This window comes from Taudactylus pleione, unplaced genomic scaffold (assembly GCF_031769625.1).
Source record: "Taudactylus pleione unplaced genomic scaffold, aTauple2 ptg000005l, whole genome shotgun sequence".
Taxonomy (NCBI): Eukaryota; Metazoa; Chordata; class Amphibia; order Anura; family Myobatrachidae; genus Taudactylus; species Taudactylus pleione.
Window position 1 is genome coordinate 7,498,927 of NW_028284408.1, and position 22,879 is coordinate 7,521,805.

General features: G+C 38.8%; 1 protein-coding gene across 2 annotated transcripts in view; it reads right to left on the reverse strand.

The window, feature by feature from the left end:
• Positions 1–502: 502 nt before the first annotated feature.
• PCDH17 (protocadherin 17) overlaps positions 503–22,879 on the reverse strand; it is a 208,427-nt gene continuing 186,050 nt past the window's right edge. For both annotated transcript variants that reach the window (XM_088481744.1, XM_088481690.1), the window contains exon 6: positions 503–3,428. In XM_088481744.1, the coding sequence (XP_088337870.1) occupies positions 2,746–3,428 (683 nt within the window). In that variant the 3' untranslated portion in view covers positions 503–2,745. The remainder of the gene's footprint in view (positions 3,429–22,879) is intronic.

A 22,879-nucleotide genomic window follows, 5' to 3' on the forward strand; every position in this document is an offset into this window, starting at 1 on the left:
TTTAGTGTGTCTAACTGCTCAGTATAATTGTGTTGAAAAGCTAGACAACTGATTATTTTTATAGCTCAGTAGAGACACAGTTTGGTGTATGAAATTCATTGACTTTCATATTTTCTCAAATCAGCTTATTAAGCATTAAAAAAATACTGTAGCTAATTCCATTAAATACCATTGCCTACTGAAAGAATTATGTAGAGCCGAGAAATAAATTTGATTTTACTGTGGAGTTTCAGCTATCAAACAAAATCAAGCTTTACCCTCCTGGCGCATAGGAACATTGCAGAACACAGAGACAACACATTTAGGTACATAAATTGTCCAAAATTTGTAGAGCAGTGCAGCATTTGTACACAGTCAGTTGTTTACGGTACTCTTTGTACCACAAAATGAGATACAATTAACAATGTAATGCAGCCAGTAGGCAACTGACAATGAACTGCTGTCACAAGACATTTCCTGGAGGAATGAAAAGACATGGTATTCTCAACCACAGACCCACAAGTACATGTTTTGACTTTTAATTAGTACAAAGCAATGGTTTGACATGGAACTATGTTAATGCCAGGTTAATCCTGTCAGCAAGTTTATATGGTCGTGATGACATCTTCTTGTTCAAACTTAACATTCTGTTTTCCTGCCCTGGAGTGATGTTTTATACAGTGTACATAATCTATGCAGGGGACAGCAATGTTCGCTCAGCTCAACATGTATCTGTACATATCGTATGTATACATTTTCCTTTATTTTTTATGCCTTTGTTTTTTTTTAGAAAGATGTATTAAAAATACAAACATGCACTTAGTAAAATAATACCTTTTAAAAATGTTTCTGGCCACAAGAATATGAAGTTTTGTATATATATATATATATATATATATATATATATATATATATATATATATATATATTTGAAGAACATATTTGTTCAATGTGTTTTATTTTCATAAGGCAGCATACAATGCCAATTGAGTTTTATGACAAGTTGCCATGTGGAATGTGCACTGCTTAATAAACATGGCACCTTGGGAGCTTATTCACAATGTGTGTTTGCTGCAAATATTGAGCAGCTCTGCAGCTGCTGACTGCTTTGTTTAGTAAAGTATATAATGTGGGGGTGTTTCCTTATACAATGAATATAATTCAGGGGATTTATAAGTTTAGTTGCATCCTCTTAAGGAAAAAACTATTTAACTCAAAATAGTTAAGCATTAATTCTGCATCAAAAACTGTTTATTAAATAATTTTGTTTTTTTCATGTGTGAATACAGTTGAAAACCTGTTATCAGATTTTATTTGTATTTTTGTTAAAATAATTTCACAGTTGGTCCTATTAATATGACCCATAATTGGTGCCTGTTTGGGAGAATAAAATTACTACTAAGGCTATATATATATATATATATATATATATATATATATATATATATATATATTTTGGTTTCCTCATATGGACTTATATGTAAATTTTTACAATGGCATTGTTAAAGAAGATGGTTATTTCTTGTTCTTTGCTCCAACAGTCCACTTGAACGCTTTTTTGAACAGATTATGTACTACTGCAATTTTAAGACTATACATGTAATAAGAGACTGAGCTCTGAGGCGCTGATTCCCATACTCCACTGGGGAAGAGGGAACAAGAAAACAAAAACTCATAGAGTTCGACAACTACTGAGGCAACACTTGCCATTTACAATATAAGCCCAAATTATTTTTTTTTCTTTTGCAACACAACTATATATTAATTTAATAAAATACACAATATAGCTCTTATACACTCAACAATTTGGCTCATATGCACTAAAATTTGCAAATAAATCATAAAAATATGTCATTTGATGTAAACACATTTAAATTTTCTTACATTTGCACATTTAAATGGTGATGTGATATTTTATTTAATGAATAGGACATTACTTTCCTGAGCAAATTTTAGTGTCCACAAATTAATTTAAAAAAAAAAAACATTTCAGTGATGTTGGTAACTAAGTATTTTACCTTTAAATGGCAAAAGATTTTAAAGAATCCCTTTAATAGAGGTTTAGAAACATAATTATCTAGATATGTAAATATCTGTGTGTATATTTTTTTGTAGGACACTAAAATTCTTATTTTTCAACACTTTTCATTTTACATAAAGTGAATTAACTTATGCTAGTGCAGGACACAATAAATCGACTATATAATTTTTGATATAATACTATGTGTGGCATGGAATACACTACATGACATTGACATGTTGTACTGAAAATGTTTTGGAATGTTGTTCATTTATATAGAAATGGTTACCACAAATGGGTGTTGATGTTTGGTGCAGCTAGGACTACAGCAAAATTAGTTAGGACTTTAATTAGAAGCTAGTGATGGTTGTTTAAAATCCACACAAATTAGTTAACCCTGTTAATCAATGGGTTTTTTTCCTCAGCAAATGAAGTCACATCAACTACAGTAGGAAGTCACACAACTCCACGAGTAGTTCCAGTTCTGTATCCTTATACAACAGATTGTCAAATTTCACTAAAACATTTTTTTTCTTGAGTGTGTCCAAGATAATTTTTGTCAAAATAAAACCAGTGTAATCTGAGTAACATAAAATAAAAACAGTGACAAGATTTAGGGGGCACTTTAAATGTTCACTTATAGCCACAAAGCAACAACCAACTCCCAGTTTCCCTGCAAATGTGCTGTACCAAGGGAAAACTGTATTTCACTTGAGAAAAGGCAAAATTTAGCCTCTCTGTCCATTTTACTTTCTTACAGCCACAGGTTCGCTTCCTCGACAGTCTTGTAAAAGCTTATCAATTTCTCTCACAACTTCGTCAGCATCTACTGACTCTCGGCCCATATCACGATTTGAATGCTCCAGGTGATCTAAGACAGCGTCCATTTCACTTGAGTCTCGGCTAACTCTGGAGTGCACATCAGCAAACACATGAGCCATTAGGTCTGATGCAATATACTGTGGGTCCTTTGTCTGCTTACTAGGTGATATGTACTGACTATCAGAAGACAGGTATTGATGGGTTGTTTCTGCCAACATTCCTGATTTTATTTCACAGCCATTCAATGGTCCCTTAGTTGAGGCACAAGGCTCAATGCATGTCTTGGTTGGACTGCTAGATGCAGAGGGACCCTCTTGCAGCAGAGGACTCAGGGCACGCTTGGCTTTTAAATATGGTTTAACATTGGCAATGAGAATGGTGTGCTCTCTTTTGTCTTTTCCAAATGTACAAAAGGTTTTTTTTCCAGTGGGGTTCACAGTTTCATAAGTCTCAGTTTCAACGTGAGCTTCAACAGTTGGAACAAAGAGATTTGTGCGGTAATCAGCATTTTCAACTTGGTTTGCTGTGGGAAATTGTGGCATCCAACACCTGTCAGAATGACCAAGTACTCTGCATTCATCTGTACAATTAACACACTCCTCTTGATCTGTAAAAGAAAACAAAAATACAGGTGTATTTAAAGTGTCAAGATATGTACCTGCTCATTTCACATTGAGGGAAAAAGCATTAAATAGACCAGAACAATATTTGTACTACAATTAAAAGTTAATCCACTTTTACAGCATGAACTTTTTTTAGGTTATTAAATATGTATAAGACTGAAACTTTCTATTTTGCAAATATAACCCATTTCTTTATCTACAGTAAATATTTAATATATGGACTTTCTAGCAGAGTATATCTAACAATTACATCAAGTTGGGTACATACCATACGATATATCATATGATCTTGGTACTTTCAACCAATCTGCACTGCCATCTTATAGTGTGCATCTCCAATTCGTCGTTCTCACCCTTTGTTCATTGTATCATCCTATTGGAAATTCTGCATGACCAATAGGAGAATTCCAAGAACAACGTGATGTTTTTACAAGAAGCATATAATGATATATCGTATTGTCATACAACGGATCGTGTAGTGTGAAACAATGTGGAATCACTGGGTGGCATCCTCATTCAGGTGTGCACCCAGCTTTAGATTTAATACTCCACTCTCAGAGGTCTGTGTATGCAGTTCTTTTCACAAAAGTCACTTCAAACTTAGTGACACATGGTTTGTGATATGACAGTGGGGTAGGATGTTGACATGACCATCATAAGATTTAAAATGACTAAAGCAAAAGATATATAATTAGATCCAGAGACTTGTAAGATATATTCCTATAAAGGCTGCGGGCCTGATTCTAATGTGTGAGCAAAGCAAAAAAAAGTATCTTGCACCTTGCTAAAACCATGTTGCACTGCAGATGGGTCAAATGTAAAATGTTCAGAGAGATTTAGATTAGAGGGGGCATATCCAAACTGGAATCTCCTGACACACAGAAAGCGCTCATGCTCCGAAGGAGATTGCAGTGGCTAATTTATGCACGCCCATGAAATAGCTTTTAAATGGTCAGACACTCCTGTGCTTGCCTAGCCAACCCTGTTACTGTACCTCCCACAAATGCTCATTACCTGTCAATCACTTTAGAAAATAATACTTTGTGTGAGCATATTCGCAAAACAATTGCTGTGCACGTGCAGTGAAGCTTACACGCATGGGCAATGGCAAACAATCACTTGATCTGTTTAAATATTGGTACTGCATCTCTAAATAAGGCCTTATGTGCAAAATCAGTCAGTATTTACCCTGCATGCAAAAAATCTAAATAAATGTATTTGCACCCTTTGTATTGCAACATGGTTTGTTCAGGGGGTTGGGGACGGGATGCCAGCGCTGAGGATCCCGTCCGTTAGAATCCCGATGCCAGGATCCAGACAGGGGTAGGATACAACAACTGTTGGTAAGTATCCCAACCCTACCCCAACTCCTAAACCTAACCCTCCGTCACTCTAAACCTACCCTCCGTCCCTAGTGTCTAAAACTAACTTCCCCCCCTAGTGCATAACCCTAACCCCCCAAGTGCGTAACCCTCTCCGTAATGCCTAACCCTCCCCCTAACACCACTATTTACTGTCAGGATGACGGCACTGGGATTCTGATTGATGCCGGCATTCTGAGCGCACGTAACCCGACCGCTGGGATTTAAACTACATCCCTGTCCAGGTGCACAGTTACTTGCTCTGTTTTACATTACTCCCATCTCAGAATCAGGCTCTGTGTCTAACCAATGATCAGGTAAGGGACAAATGCTTTCATTGCAAAACAGTCTGTAAAAAGGTACATAGCGCTGTAGTTATCTAAATAAATAATACAATTTGACACTGATTTCTGATCTTGTTAGCATGTCTTTCTTCTCAAGTATAGTATTTCTTGTGAAAAACAAAAAAAGCGCTTAAAGCTTTTAAACACTATTGTATGCTGCAAGCAAAAAAAAGGACAGATGCAAGTGCACACTCTAACTATGCTGACCTAATAATAATATTGCTAAATTGCATCCAAGAGGTTCTTAGCATAATAATGGGCATAATTGCTTGCAGCACTACAAGTCTCAGCAAGTAGCACCTCACATTGTGCTTAGGGTGTGCAATCTAGGGCCCCTCCCACTACGTATTCTGTACTGTGTGTATGTATGTATGTACACTGGAAGGATGAGACTCCTCCCACCTTGATTAGCACCCCTCTCACCTGTTCCTGGGTGTTTTTATTTAGCAAGGAGTCCTTGCACTCCAAGACTGCAAATCTTATGAGGAACACTGTGGGTAAGACCTATTATACATATGCTGTGTGTCAGTTTTGGGACTGGTATTGGGGTGTGGGGCTCTCTGGACTGGTGTGGTTCACTTCTTTCGTTTGTTTTTTGTATATACACTTTATACACTTTTTATAATAACCTCCTACTTATGTAGGACTTAACACATAGGTTTTCTTCTTTATTATTCATTAACCCTCACTTTATATCTCACACTAGTGTGATGCCATGGGGCGGTTCTGCTGGGTTTTTTTTGCTTGCAGCACTACAAGTTTCAGCAAGTAGCACCTCACATTGTGCTTAGGGTGTGCAATCTAGGGCTCCTCCCCCTATGTAAACACTATTGTATGCAACATAAAAACAACAGTTGAATGTAGGCATGCAAGCATGCTGCTTAGAAAGAATGAAATAAAGCACATTTTTATATAGTATGGATTTTTACGGTGACCCCGCTATAATTAAGGACCAGATTTATCAACAAGTGATATTCTTGTTAACACGTGCTATTAATCCTAAATGGTATAATTGAAAAATAACAATTAAAAGCTGATTGATTGGCGCACCATTTAAGATTATTAATGAGTGACAAGATAAATCAGGGCCTAAGTATCCAAGGATCCAGAAATCAGCTGTTCCCTGCAATCCTTATTTAGTAGCAGTGAAACTAAGCACTGTCAAGTCTGACTCGGCAGTGCAAGTGTGTATATGTGAACTTGGGTTCATGCTTGGCATCTGGTGGAAGGAGCCAAACAGGGGTGGAGGGATCCAAAAGGATCTTTCTTCGCAACCTGGGACTCCTTCCTACAGGATAAGAATACTGTCCCAAAATCTGCGCCATCTGAAGATGGTGAAGGTTTCCACTGTCAACCTCTGAAAAGTCTGTATTATCAGAGCTTGATGAATTTATGTCCCCATTCTTTGTATGGGGAAAGCAGGCCTAATTAGGATTTGAAAGGTAAGCAGGAGAAACAGTATAAGTGATATCTCCTGCATTACCTTTATAACAGTGCTCTATTGTGGGGACAGCTGATCATAAAATCAGATGTTCTCTGCGATCCTTATAACTTCTTTAGTAGCAGTGAAACTTAGCACTACCAAGTTTGCCTCGGCAGTGCAAGTGTGCATGCGTGAACTTGGGTTCATGCTTGCGCACAAAGAACCCTGCGTTTGGCGGAAGGAGACGAACAGGGGTGGAGAGTTCCGAAAGGGACGGGGTGGGATCCTGGAATCGGCACCATCTGAAGATGGTGAAGGTTTTCAGTGTCAACCTCTAAAAATGTTGTATTATCAGAGCTTGATAAATTTAGGTCCCCAGCGGGCCATAATGGGACCAAAAGGTAAGCAGAAGATATCTGTGATATATCCTGCATTACCATTATAATGAATAGCCCTGATACCTAATTTCCACAAAAGTATTTTGCAGAAATTAAGGTATAATTAATAGACCCCTAAGAGGGGTTATGAAAAATATAGTTTAGCCCTGAAATGCTTTAAAAAAAATGACCCACTAAATTAACCTTTCAGTAAATTAAGTTTCATTTGCATTATGAAATTAGTTGAAAAATGGACCCCCCTCCTCTGTTTTTCTCAGACAGGGAGTGTAGGAGAGGAGGAAAATGCGGCTTCTCCACCATTTAATGTTGGCTAGCTGATGAAAAGTAGCTGCTTGTAGCAGCCTGATGGATCTGAATTGGGAGAGGGGACAGCATAGGAAAATATTTTACAAGGTGGTAATACAGATTAAGGAGTAGCAAATTAATAAGAACAATTCAAACAGGTTTTCTATAAGCATCTTTAAGCTTCTTTTAAAATGTAAAGTATTTGAAATATATATATTTTTTTTAAATTGCAACCTTTGTCAGGATATCCATATAATTTTAGCAGGAAATTAAGTAATTTTTAGAATCTTACTATAGAAGACATCCTATTGTTGATGCAATTTCCATTAACATTTTGTGCATTATTATGTTTCTGTTGTAAACAGAAACTTGCAGGCCTTGCCGAGTCAAACAGCAAGTGCTGGCATCTTGTTTGGCAACTCAAATATTTTCCGTAAAAATATTCTGTTCCTATGAAATTAGCCATCACAAATAATGGGCAGCATCTATTATAAACATGCAGTGTCTATTTTGACAGCTTTAGAATATAATATATGTCAAAATAATGTTGCATTGCATTGATCTTTAGTAATTTGTTTGACTATGTCTGGAATGCTTCTTATTTTTAATGAGGATTAGGTCAAACTGGGGAAAGAGTTCAGAAAATTAAGGGGATTATACTTGTACATAAACCAGAGCCGTATTGAGGGGGGAGGGACAGGGAAAAAAGTGCCCTGGGACCAAACTCTCAGCCCCTCCCAGCCTTTGATTACAGCTGCAGTGCAAAAGTGCACTGCAAGCTGTAGAAATTTAAAAGGAGAGAGAAGGTTGGTGGAGTCTGATCAGGTGGGCTGGTTACATGGCACTGAACAGTCAGTCAGTGCCAGCAACAGCATAAAAGAGAGGAGGGGAGTAGGCAGAAGCAGCTGCAGACAGTGTGGCAAGGGATAATGTAAGGTAAGAGGGAGGACGGGGGATAATATCTATATTTATATGTGAATATGTGTGTGCCTGTATGTATGTATGTATGTATGTATGTATGTATGTGTATCAGGCATGCCTACCCTGCTGATTTGGCCGGGAGCCTCCTGAATATCGTGTGCCGCTCCCAGCCCCCTGGAAAGGCAGGCAAGCCTCCCAGCTGCCGCCAACCCTTTCAACCCCCCCAGTGTAAACTAGAAACCCCCGTAGCAGGGGTGCCAGTGACGCGATTCGTGCTTGATCACATCATCATGGCCCAGCCCCGCTTCAGGATACTGTTATTTTTGGCATTGTGAAGAGCTGGCCGCAATGATGCAATGACTTGGCCACACCCCCAGCCCTGCCCCAATGCTTCATCATTGCCTGCCCACGCCCCCCGCTGTAAGCAGACATTCAGCTTCAGGAAGGAGGGAGCTGAATGTCGGCAAGTATGATGTGTATATGTTTATGACTATGTGTGTGACAGTATGTATATATGTGTTTAATTGTGTGGCTGTATGGATATGTGTGATATGTATATATGTGTGTGACAGTATGTATGTGTATATGTGTATGACGATGTATATATGCATATCCCCCTCAACCAGGGTTGCATAACAATCAGAAAAAAAAATGGATTTATTTGATTCAAATCAGATTTTTGGGGATTTAAATAGGATTTTTTATTAAAAAATTTTTTTTAAGTAAACGTTTTACATTTTTAAATGTTTATTTAAAAGAAAATGTAATGAAAAATCCTATGTAAATAAAATAAATCCGTTTTTGATAAAAAAAAAATTAAAAATCCAATTTTATGCAACCCTGCTCTCAACCATCTCTATTTTGCTGGGACAGTCCTATTTTAAGGGTACTGTCCAACCTGTGGGCTAGAGGAAAGATAGGGAGGGAACGTTCTCACCTGCTGTGTGCATGAGGCAGGGGGCAGTCCAGGAGTTATGGAACAATGTGCACACCCCTAGCATGAAGTGAATAGGGGTATGACATGTGGCCATGCCCATTATTCATGTGCACACCAAAAGATTACACAATATGACCTGAACGCCATGTCTCAAATATTAGTCTTTAGCGTCCCTCACTCCTAAGTACCCCGGGTCCCCCAAAGCCTTAATCCAACCCTGACATAAATACACTTAGGTGTACATGCATTAGATTACATAATGTTATAAGAATGATGGCTACAGTGTTGTGGAGCACTTGGCTGAATATTTTTTTAAAACTGAATTAAAATCTTAAAATCATAAAATGACACAGTATAATCAGGTTATACTGTTATTTTCTTACAGATTTTTGTTCACATTCTGTGTTGCAATAATAAACTACAATTGTCCTAAAATGTAACAGTTAAAACTAGAGATGATCTTTTCGGTTTTATCTCAAAAATGGCATAATATTGGCTATCCGGCTCTCAAGTGTTTTGGATAGCTAATAAGATAAAGCCGAACAAATACGAACTTGCACTAAGTTGACGAAAATAACTGTGTCAAAACTGAACTGCTTATCTCTAGTTAAAACACATTTTAATAAAAAAGGTGGGATAAAAAATATCCTCTTAATTGATGATAATTGATGAACATGCAATCATTTTTAAGATCGAGTAATGCTGGGCATACACTATACAATTATCTATCAGATATCTGTCCAATCTGGCTGGTTGGAATGAAAATCTGGTAGTGTATGGGAGCAAATGACAGTCGATTATATGGTTTTAAACACTGGAAAACAGACAAAAACGATTGTTCAAATTGGTTAAATTTGTTTTATTTAACCAATTTGGCTGAATGTCCATTTTTGTCTGTTTTCCAGTGTTTGTGAACAAATGTACAATTGTCATTTGCTCCCATACATTACCAGATTTTCATTCCAACCAGCCAGATTGGACAGATATCTGACAGATAATTGTATAGGTTGAGTCTCCCATATCCAAATATTCCGATATACGGAATATTCCTAAATACGGAATAATTTTTACATGACTGAGATAATAAAACTTTTTGATGGTTCAATGTACACAAACTTTGTCTAAGGCACAAATTATTAAAAATATGGTATAAAATTACCTTCAGGCTGTGTATAGGGTGTAAATTAAAAACATAAATTTATTTCATGTATGTACACAAACATTGCTTGAGCCACAAATTTATTACAAATATTGTATAAAATGAGCTGCAGGCTGTGTGTATAAGGTGTATATAACACATAAATGCATTATGTGTGTATATTGGGGTCCCATTCCCAAGATATTTCATTATGATATGCAATTATTCCAAAATATGGAATATTCCATTATCCAAAATACCCCTGGTCCCAAGAATTTTGGATATGGGAGACTCAACCTGTATAGTGTATGCCCAGCATTAGTTTAGTGAAAATTAAGGGGTGTATTTACTAAAGTGCGAGGTTTTTAGAAGGGGAGATGTTGCCCATAGCAACCAATTAGATTCTAGCTATTATATTCTAAAAAGTGCTAGATAAATGATAAGTAGAATCAATAAAGACAGCTCTATTTGTACAATGATTTGGTGAATTTGGTACATTTGAATAAACATACTATGACCTGGATTTCTCATCTACATGAGCAAACAAGATTAATCAATAATCCTTCTATAAATAAATAAATAGTTAATTATGTCCCATATTCTGCAAAAAGACAATATTAAAGCTGTATTTATATAGTAAACTAAAGAGAGGACTGTTTTACAAAGATCACAGGTTAATACAAAATAAAAAATATCTAATATAACCCTGATTAAATGATATACCGCTATATAGGTTATTTTATTCAATTATTTCTATGTTCTGCGTGAAGATTACTGTAGAATATACTGTAATGTAATGTATTTCAGTAAAAATAAATGAGCGGGACACTATACTCTGGTTTCTTGAGCTTTGGGGGAATAATTGGTATGCATTGCAGTATCACAATCCGCCTTGTTAACATTTTTTGCAATTTTAATCACATTGAGTACACTACAGTCACCATTTATTTTTCACAATTAAATAAATAGCTGCAGCTAGCATTTGTTGAAGTGCTTAGGGGAAATCTCAAATTTGCTTCATTATGCGTATGCAATAATCATTCAAGACAAGATTTTAAACTCTATTTTTTGTTCTTAACAATGTACTAGTAATTGTGAAGGTGTTCACAACCACACCCATTGTCACATTATTAATTAGAACATGTGTTTTGTAGAACATCATCAATAGAGCTAAAAGATGTGCTCCATCTAAATTGGTGTTTAAAAGCCAGCTAGATATGCTATAAATCAAAAGACTCATTATGCTATCATTTGAAAAGCTCTGTCCAAATCTATTTTACATTTACCGAAAGGTGAAACATCTAAATCATTGCTATTTGCTATTGTAGACTACCCAGGATTATAATATGGACTAAAGGCTGTAAACATTCCACAAAAGCAAGTACAAGTCTATATATATATATATATATATATATATAATGTACGGGGGCGTATATAATGGGTGCAGGGTGTACGGTGACCCCTGGGTTCAGGAAGGCCCGCACCACACACCCTGCACCCATTTTTTATGAAATTTAGCTCTTTGAGGTCCCGCGTCGGGCCTCTCAGTGCTGCTCAAGATGCTGGAAAAATTTCTGCCACGGCCATTTTTCCGTCGTTTCGCGCATGTGCGGTGAGGAATTTGCCGGGGAAATGGTGGCTGCACCATTTCCCCAGTGATCTGTGCATGTGCAGTAGACTCTGGGCACACATTTTGGGGAAGTAGCCTCATAGGCCGATCACTGACAAGGTTCCCGGCTGTGCTGAAAGCTCATTCTGAGTACACACTAGAGGGTGAACAGCTCAAGTAAAGCAAATCCAGTTTGTGCAGGGGCCTCCAAATTACCTTTTTTTCCTGTCAGTAGTAAAATGGACTGTCTGACATGCCTATTTGGATGCTATCATTAAAAATTTTAAAATAGTCCTCAACCATTCTTTGAATGACCATATCAGATGGAGTTACGGTAGAGGTATCATTAAGTGTAGACAATTCTGACCTGACCAGATGTAAAGAAAAAGTTAAAACTTGGTTATGTTGACTAATCTGCATCACCAGTGGGTGCTTTGAAAGTTTACTTTTTTCTCGGCAGATCCACTTGCTGGAGAAACTGAAGGAGAAGCCATAGCTGCATTACGTGCCTCTTGAGCTGACAATTTACTTATCAACAGCTCTTTACATTATTTCAGACTGTGTCCATTGGGAATAAAGAAACAATGGGCCTGATTCAGACCCACTCGCGAGCGGCTGTCCGCTCGCAAGTGGGTCGATGTTATGGACTGAGCATGCACACGACGGAGGGAGCTCCGTCGTGCGCATGCGCCAGACGCGACGAGCGAAGGACAGTCCTTCGCTCGTTGTGTCCGATCAAAGGGGGCGTGCTGTCAATGTTGATTGACAGCACGCCCCCTTTGGTAGGCGTGCCGGGGGCGTGCCTCCCTGACGGGGGCGTTCCCACGGGAACGCCTCCCGTCAGAAGCCGGCCCACTGACATCACTAGTGATGTCAGTGGGAGTGATTTTGGCTCTGATAGAGCCAAAATCACTCCGGAGCTTGCGGTTGAAAACCTCAACCGCAGGCTCCGGCTCGCAAATTCGATGGTCGCGAAGGTCTCGACCATCGCGGCCATCACAATGCACGCTCGTATAGCCTGTGGGTGGTGACCCACAGCTATACGAGCGTCCAGGAGGACGCTCCATGAAAATGGAGCCCGGCCCTCATTCAGAGCGTGCGCTCTGCTCAGAGCGTACGGCTCTGAATGAGGGCCAATGTCTTCATCCATTCTGGGATGAAAATCCACTCCCAGCAGCAGCAGGCATGGCGCTCAATTATTCTCAAGAAAGACACAATGTAAGACTTAAACCTTAAATCTTGCATTTGCTCTGTTCCATTTGCTGTTTAAGTGGACAGTGGGTATAACAACAGTTTGGAGGCCACTAAATAACTATGTTTTTTTAATGTCCCTGTACAGGTTGGGAAATACTTTTCAAGAATCTTTGAAAAGGATTATTTAACAGTCAATTCTTTTGGAAAGCACTCTTCCTGGTCCCCTTCTGGGATGAAAATCCACTCACAGCAGCAGAAGCAGGCGTGATGCTCAAGGATTCTCCTGGGGCAAGGACTGATGTGAATGAGTAAAATATTTTTTTGTAAATGCCTCCCCTCCTCCCTCATAAATTTACTTCTGAATCAAAAATTAAATAAAATGTACTACCAATCAACCCTTCCTGTCCCTGCATTCAACTACATATATATTCCAACTCCCTCAGGAATAATAAAAACATCTGTTTCCTGATGTGCCATGTTGGAAGTTGAACTGCCATGTGTTTGTGCCACCCACTGCTGCCGCTTAGTCAGCCAGCTAGCTTGGTGCAAATTTTGGGCCTAAACTGAATGAAAACAATATTGTGAACTGTGAGGTGGTCAAAATTGACTGGAAACGAGTGGAAATTAATGTTATTGAGGTTAATAATACTGTAGGAAAAACCAATTCAGATCCAAAACACAAGAAGATACAGATCCAAAACCAAAGCACGGGGGCCAGCGCTCATCATGACTTGTACACTCCAATAAATTCACGCTGTCAGCAGTAATTACATTCTATATATATATATATATATATATATACATATACATATATTTTTGGTTGTTTGTTATAACTAATATGCAAGCAATGCACAATGACAAGTTACATCAAATGTTTTCGCTTTTTCTACTCATTTGTATGTTAATTGATGAGAAACATTCCAAAGAAAATCACTGTTGTATAGTAACTCCATGGGAACACTAAACTATGCAAGTATAATGGGATTTATGCATAACAAGCATGCAGGTTATCACTAGGTCACAGATGGCAGCAAAACTTGAAAATGAAAATGACACGTTAAGCATTACTGATTCTTATTACACCTCCTGTCTACTTTGTTATTCCATCACAAATACCAGAACACACTTTAAATTTATAGAGGGCACATTTTATTAGTATGGAGGCATGGAGTGTTAGTGGTAGATGCCTTAAACATGACCTTATTATGCATATAATGTCACCTTTTAAACCCGAATCCACACAAACTAGTGGGTGATATAAGTAAACAAAAGAGAAATTAGTTAGTTTCCTAAGAGGCTAAAATAACCAACTGCTTCAATATATGAGTTTATGAGTATTTTTTTTCTACAGTCCTCATAATGCAAGCTAACTGAAACAGATTATACCCTGCTTCTTTTTTTTAATTAAAAAGCCCTATTCAATAAATAAGAAGTTATCAAGCATGTAGAATGTATTGTTGGAAATACATTCAACATTCAGAAAAAGTTGGTAATTTTGAAATAGGGACATTTACAATGATAAATCTTGTTAACTTGAGACTATCCCTGTAAGGTAACAGGTGAGCAGTTGGGTTCTAAAAATCAATCTTCTCAGGAAAAGGTAGCCAATAGGCTACATTGGCTAATGTCATTTAAAGATGGTGCTAATTTGGACATACCTGGTCTATTTTTCGATATATGAAGCATTATTTAGTATCAGTGCTATGTCATATAAGGCTACCTACTAAGATATTAGATGGTTGATATAAATGGTGGTGTAAAATAAGAGACAAAAACCAGTAGTATCAGATGGAGCCAGAGCCGTAACTAGACTTTTTGGTGCCCTGTGCTAGAAAGAGCATTGGTGTCCCCCTCATTTTTCAAAGGGACATAATACACACAAAAAAGGGGAATGGCCAGGGAATATATAGGGGAGGCCAGGAGATGCTGGGGATGAAATAACAGGAAACTACAAGTGAGAATGATAATAAACAGAAATTTGACATGCCCAAACAGCGCCCCCTGACCTGTGGTGCCCTGTGTGATGGCACCGGCCGCACTACCCTAGGTACGGCCATGGAAGGAGCCATAACTGTACAACTAACCTGTTAGGATGCGAGTATCTGTCTTAATTCTTAAAGGTATATTTACTAAAATGTGGGTATATAGAAGTGGAGGTGTTGCCCATAGCAACCAGATTCTATTGTACTTATCATTTATCTTGCACATTTTAGAATATAATAGCTAGAATATGATTGGTTGCTATGGGCAACATCTCCACTTCTAAAAACCGTCACTTTATTAAATATACCCCTTAATGTTCACTAAACTAACTAGATCATAAAAATGATTGCCCTATCCTCACACTCTTTTTGCAACAAATAAAAGAAAGACAAAATTACAAAATTAAATAAACACTTGTTGAAAATGGTATGTCATTATCCACACATATATATTGATACAGTATATATGTGTGTGTATATGTGTATATATATATATATATATATATATATATTATATAAATATATATATATGGCTTGTTGAAGAACATGAAACCATATGAACTTGAATGGCTTATCTCTTTAGAATTGCCCTGCATGTGCTCCCCCATGGAAGTTGTCCCACACACTCCCATTGTGCTGTGAGACAGAAATTGTTATTATTATTATTGTACGCATTATGCATGAGACAGCCAGCACACATTGCCAGTCTGGTAACAAGAGGAGCAGCAGGTCAGATGGAACTGGCCCTTGGTTCTCATGGTGCAGTGCATACATCACAGAGAAAGGGAGAAAGAGTGGGAGGGATATAGTTCAGGGTTGATTAACCCAATACAAATAAGCAAATATCTAGTCCCTGGGGCAGATACAACCCTTAGCATGTAGACTGATGTCATAGCAGCCAATATAAGGCAATGTTCAGCCCCAACTGAGGTGACTGTGGCTTATAAAAAATGCAACCACAGCCAATATACAGTACAGTAGAATAAGTATGTCTCTTTCAGTGACATCCTTAATTTTAGTGTTCAGTGGCCTCAGAAGCACCGCTGAAGTTTCAATGCCCTAGGCTGCAACATGAGCAGTCTATTGGTTGATCAGGTACTGACAACGTGTCTTTCCCCATCCCACCTTTAGCAGTTGGGTGTTGGCATCTTCTGCTCTCATCATACTGAGAAGATGGCACAGGATAGTAGCAGCAAACTATCAGTACCACTTTGGCATAGAACAACAGTAGTCGACAGCTTGAGAGACAAGAAGCTGGATGATGCTGCTCATCAAAGTCATTTGCCAGTCCTAAGTGTGGGAACACTAATTGGAAAGTAATAACACTTAATACGTGACCTTATGTAACCCATTTAGTTTTTTAGGTACACCCAAAAACTTCACTGCTATTCTACTACACATACTGTACCCCTTAAGGTGTGATTTACTGACTACCATTTTTCTCATACATATTTGAAAGCTCTGGAAAGCTTCATAACTAGCAATGGCTGCTAGTTCATAACTAGCAATGGTACTAAACAAAGCTAGAATTTTGGGTGTTCTCCGAATTCACGATTTCACACATAGGATGAGAATTACAAATCTTGGAGAGAGATAAAGTACCAAACAGCTTCTAATCATCATTTTACAAACTGTGTTGGAGATATACTAAGCCTTGAAGAGAGATAAAGTAGAGAAAGATAATATGTACTAAGCCTTAGAAAGAGATATAGTGGATGTAGATAAAGTACCAACCAATGAGTTCCTGTCACTTTACAGGCTGTGTTTGAAAGATGACAGTTACAAGCTGATTGATTGGTACTTCTCTCTTCACTTTATCGCTCTCCAAGATTTTCTAAATCGCCCCCTTAGTTGTGCTTGATACAGTATGTGACCTAACATTTGCCTCTTTATTCTCAGGAGCTATATAAAATATAAGGGTAAAATGAGCTTTGTTTTTGGGGAAATCATCAAATAATGACTGGGCTACCCAAATATAAATTGTGGCACACAGGATAAAAAGATTCCATTGCCTCAGGGACAAAACTGTACAGGGCCTTCATTAAATTATAGATATTTTGTATTCTAAAATATTATGGGCCTCATTTAGTAATGAGTTTTATCACCAAAACGAGTGATAAATTTCACTGTGTATGATAAATGATGCTCCAGCCAATTAGCTCCCAACTGTCAACCGTTAGAAAAATGACAGTTGGTAGTTGAATGGCTGGAGCACCATTTATCATACTCAGTGAAATGTATCACTCGTTTTAGTGATAAAACTCATTACTAAATGGGGGCCTAAATTTTGTGTTACCTTGTTTATACAGTATGTGTGTGTTATACAGTATGCCGGTCTCATAACTACACCCCCCAAAAAGCTATAAGTTTGTATATAATGTTTTTGCTGATTGAAAACAACATAGTAAGATAATTTCTGATGAATGCAAAGAAAACATATTACTATTTTAGCAGGATAAGTTCATCAAGGTTGCCAATTCATTAATTTAATTAGTGACAAATATAAATAATGCAGGTTATGTGGTTAATTAAATCTAGGCAGCGTATAGAGTGATATTAACAAAGTTCCTTCTGGCACAGGGTCTACCAATTGAAAAATCAATGCCACTCCTTAGAATTAGGCTTCTGGGTTTATTTAAAGTTTATTGTAAATCTATTTTCACAGACAATGGGTAGGAAATCATCAATGGAAAAAACTTGCATAAACTTGTGATGCTTTTTCACGGACACACTGCCCGCTTCCTCAAACTGTATATGCCACTATTTTTTCGATGATTACTTGTATGCTGTTTTGATAAGCATGCTGCATCTACCAAGCAGAGTGCTGGCGTTACATCCTCCCACTGTGCAGATCAGCGGCTTCAGCATATACTGTAGAGTGAATTATATTACCTCAATCTTAAAACAATGAGTTTTATTACAACTAGGACAATATCTGGAGTTGGTGCTCAGATGGATTTATGCAGTTTTGCGTAGTGTAAAAAATGCAAATTGGTTCTGCATATGGGACTAATTCAGAGATGTAACCAAACACAATGGTTTACATACATCTCCGATGGTGTGAGATCTGCACATGCATAGATATTGTTCTGGGCCCATTTGGGGGTGGAACGGGTACAGCATTGCAGAAAAACGGTTGGAGATGGTGTCTATAGCATTATCTGGGCATGCTGAAGCCAAGGGTTGCTCCCTTGGATGCCTGCTGTGGCGTTAGCATATTATCACACAGCCACTGAATACAAAGAGGCAGCAGCTGTGTGATTAGCGTACATCTCTGAATCAGACCCTTTGTCAGGTGATGAATCAATTGTGACTGCAACCTGAAATGTACACAATCATTGACATTTGAAAAGTGTGGTAGTGTAACTAAGAACCCCAACCATAAAATCTTCTGATTTAGCAGTCCCCTAGTCATGTGCAACATCCCGCAGGTAAACATTAAATATACAAGATAAAACAATGTATAAACTATGAGCTAACTGCTATGAGCTACTGTCATTGAGAAATATGGCACATGCTCTGCTCTGAATAAGTGGCCTATTCATCATACCTAAAAAATCGATGAAGGTAATTAGGTTTAGAACTTGCATGGAGTTCTACCTAATTACCGTAGGAATTCATCATTCCTCCTATCCATAACTAACTATTTCAAAAAGCTGTCATTTTTGCGATGACAGCTTTTCGGGGAATAGCTTTCCCTCTCTACACTAATTTACCGTAGCTGTAATCTGTGCTGCGCATGCGCGGTTACATCTGTAAAACCAGCGCATGCGCAGCAGTGCCTACACCTGCGGTAATTTTGTGTCCCCCTCACCCACCCTCCGTATACCTCCCCCCTGTCCCACACTTACCTGCTCGCTGCAGCTCCTCCAGCTCCGGTGTCTGCTCTAACACATGTTCTCCCAGCAGAACACAGTACAGTTTAGAAATTTTTTTTTATTGTGTTCTGCCGGGAGAACACGTGTCAGAACAGCCACCGGAGCCAGAGGAGGGACCAAAGCTCCGGTGGAAGGTGCCGGGGGACCTGCACACGCTGACACAGGTAAGTGTCACTTGCTATTCACCACCTTAAAGTGGTAGATAGTAACTCCGTCAAATTCCAAAAATACATAATTTTGGGAATTTGATGAATATCATAATTTCCATATCCCCATAGTAATGTATGGGGAATGTGGAATGCAGGGGGACTTAACCAGGATATATCAGTGATATCTACTGTGTTAATTCTCTTCATGAATACTAAAATAATGTTAATTAAGGAAAATGTCCTTAAAAACTTTATTTTAGTGTTGGTGATCAGGCCCCTATATCTTACAGCTGTAGTTTGAGCTGGTCGCATATACAGAGCTAAACGTGACATTGTGTTTAATGTACAGTAGCCTTACATCAAACTGGTGTATATACAATCTTTGTAGATCTGGACATATCTCAATATGGGGAGGTGGAACAGGGGAGAAAGGGACAGTCAAGCAATGGATAAGTAGAGTATAGGTGTTTTCTCAAAACTGAGATATAATTAGTGGTGGATATGTTTAATCTTAAGGAGATGATACAAAACAATGTTGATGAATATCAGAAGCAATAGCTAGCCACATCTCAATAGTTGATGTGCTCTGATCCCTCCCATTTATTTCTACAATACTTATAGTGATGTACCACAGAGTATTTAATTGAATAGTGTGGATGCTATTTTACATGATGTTGCTGCCTTTTGTTGGCTTATTTACTTGATACATTAATTCTGTAGTTCTATTTGGACTGCGAACAGAGGGCCTGATTCAGACCCACTCGCGAGAGCTATGCGCTCGCAAGCAGGTCGATGGTGGCCCAGTGTGCATGCGCACGATGGAGCCGGCTCCGTCGTGCACATGCGCGAGACCTGGATAGTGACAAGCAAACTGTCGCTCCGGGTCTCATACCAAAGGGGGCATGCTGTCGATGTTGAGTGACAGCACGCCCCTGTCCAGACGGAGGCGTTCCCATGGGAAAGCCTACTCTCTGGGGCCAACCACACTGACATCACAAGTGAAGTCAGTGGGAGTGCTTTCGGCTCTGGTAGAGCTGAAAGCACTCTAGGGCTTGCGGGAACGAGACCCTACCACAAGGGTCTCGTCGCAAGCCTGATGGTCGCGATGGTCTTGACCATCGCGGCCATCTTCCTGCCCGCTCGCTATAGCTGTGGGTGGTCAAAAAAACAGAATGCCGGCCCTGATTCAGAGCGAGCGCTCTGTCAGAGCATCCAGCTCTGAATCAGGCCCAGAAGTTGATCTTTAAAGTGGAACACATCAGATGTTTGTATATAGTTTACTCAGGGGCGTCGGAATGATTTTATGTTGGGGGTGCAACATAATATCGTTCCGTTGCCTATGCCTCCATGCAATGAGCCCCCTCCTCATTCCCTCCCTCCAATTTACCTGTTGTAGGGGCAGTGCTTTATAGCAATAGGGTACACAGTCCCTGCCCTGCACAGAGGAGGAGATGTAATGTGTAGTCTTTTAACTTAAAAGGTGCCACTGAATAAAAAAAATAATGCAGAATGCCCTACTGCATGCTGATCTCCTCTTTCTGGAATACAGATGTGTCCTTGCTCATCTATCCTCAATACACCATGCAGAGCGATATGCTTGGCATGAGTGAGCCACCAGGTCCCGAGCAACTCTGCTAGTGTCGGGCATCTTTTTTTGCAGGAAATGTGATGTGACTAGAACGCACCAGGAGACTGTGCTGATTAATTTGATCTATGACACTTGTATGTGTGGTCAAGCACTTTGCATGCTGATTGAGAGACTTATTTGCACATATACAAGTGTTGCATATCAAATTAAACAGCGCAGTCACATCGTACATATACAAGTGTTGCATATCAAATTAATCCTAGTCACATCGCACGCTGAGAGGGTCTGTTTGGCGCAACTGCAGCAAAGATGAGTGAGGACACATTTGTACTGTACATGGTCTGACATTGCATTTCCTCTGTATATGCCCATTTCTATTTTCCTTTGACTGTTTTTAGATTTCTCTGAAGCTCCGATGTGAGTTGCAAAAGTATTCCTATTTCCTCTATCTGATCCATCCCTCTAAGCCTATACACTTTTCCAGCAGAGATCTCTTAAACTAGCTTAAACCACACATCAATGAACACAAATAAAAGATCATAGATTGGGCTCAACAGTACTACATGATGAAATCCTCGCCTCTGTTTCCTCGAACCTTTTACGAGCTGATCAAGTACAAACTTTTACAAACATGACCCCTTTCTTCTTTATATCTATATATGATTGTATGTCCATAAACGTCTGACTACATCATTTCCCTTTGAGTCAACCTAAAATATATCTTGCTTGATTTATTTGAATAAAACTCAATAGTTGATATAAAACAGTATAAAGAGATGACACCTTTCAAATTCTTTTTATAATGCTATAACTGCCGTCTGTTAGATATGGATAATTTAACAAAGCATGTGGAGACTTCTTATGACTAGTTTTGTAATGTAAAACATCAGCATTCATCTAACAGCCACAGATGGTATGTGTAAAGAAAATAGTGCTACTTTAAAATGTTTGTCACAACAATATATTTTCATGTAGGCGAACAATGTACAAATGCTTAATTGGGTTTTGATGACAGGATGTGTAGTTTTGCTGCAAAACAGATTTTTTTACCCATTTTCTCCTATACAGTATCTTCTTACAGATTGTAAACAATATAGTAACTTTAGCTAGGATACAGTAGAATGCAGTTCTCAGGAGCTAAAATTGCAGCAACAATTGCTTTAGCCAGATGGTATCACTGATAGAGCCATTATATTATTCTGTCTCTTGCAGACTTGGGAAGTCACAATTTTCATAATGAATTACTGTACATCTTGCACATCCCTTTCCAGTTACAATTTAAGTGAGTTTTTGTCTATACTGAATACATTACTTTTTAGTTGCAGCTGATATTTTGTGGATTGATAGCTTTGCTATTTTTTTTGTAAGTCATATACTGCTTTTGCTATCTACCTCTGAATTTACATTTTCCAAATATAGAGAGACATTTTAAGAGGAATTCTTTTTGCCTGCATAAGGAGACATGTCTTACTGCTGTATTCAACTGACATGCACATCCTGGAATTGCCTATAGATGTTCATATTACACAGATTTAAAGTTTTCAAAATTAATTAAACATTTACATATTTGGGTTTTTAGTTTAAAAACAAAATAATGTTGTGGATACAGAAAAATATTTCATTGCCAGGAGGGGCTTTGCAGTATTGTTTTACAGAATCGAGGGATGGATGCGGAGAAACCATCGGGCGCAGGTGTCCAATGGTTTTCCTCTATGCATGTGTCAGGTCCCTAATGCACATGTGCAACAATGGTAACCGCAGAGATGCAGATCAAAATTGCATGGAGATCCATGCGATTTTGAAGGGTGTTTTTGGGTAGTAACTGGGGTTGGGGTGGCTACAAGTCAGGGGGGTGTCGCGGGGATGTCATTGGTGTATCGGTCAGTCGCACTGACACCAGCGGCCAGTTGGACATTCTGCGCCTGCCAATGTTGCAGCCGGTGGACATCTCAATGGGACGCCCATCTGACACAGCATTACCATAAAAATACTGTAGTGGCTGTGCCAAAAGACACAGGGCCTGAGTCAGAGCCGCTCGCTCGCGCTGTGCATTCACAAGTGGCCCGATGTTCTGTGTACGTGCATGCGCACGCTTCATTCTGCGTGTGCGTGAACTACACACTGCGATCACAACCCTCTTGCTCGCCCAGCAAAGGCAACCCAGGGTAATGAGTGACAGGAGAGGCCGTTTGTGGGTCATAGCAGGGGGCAGGATACTAATAACTGGG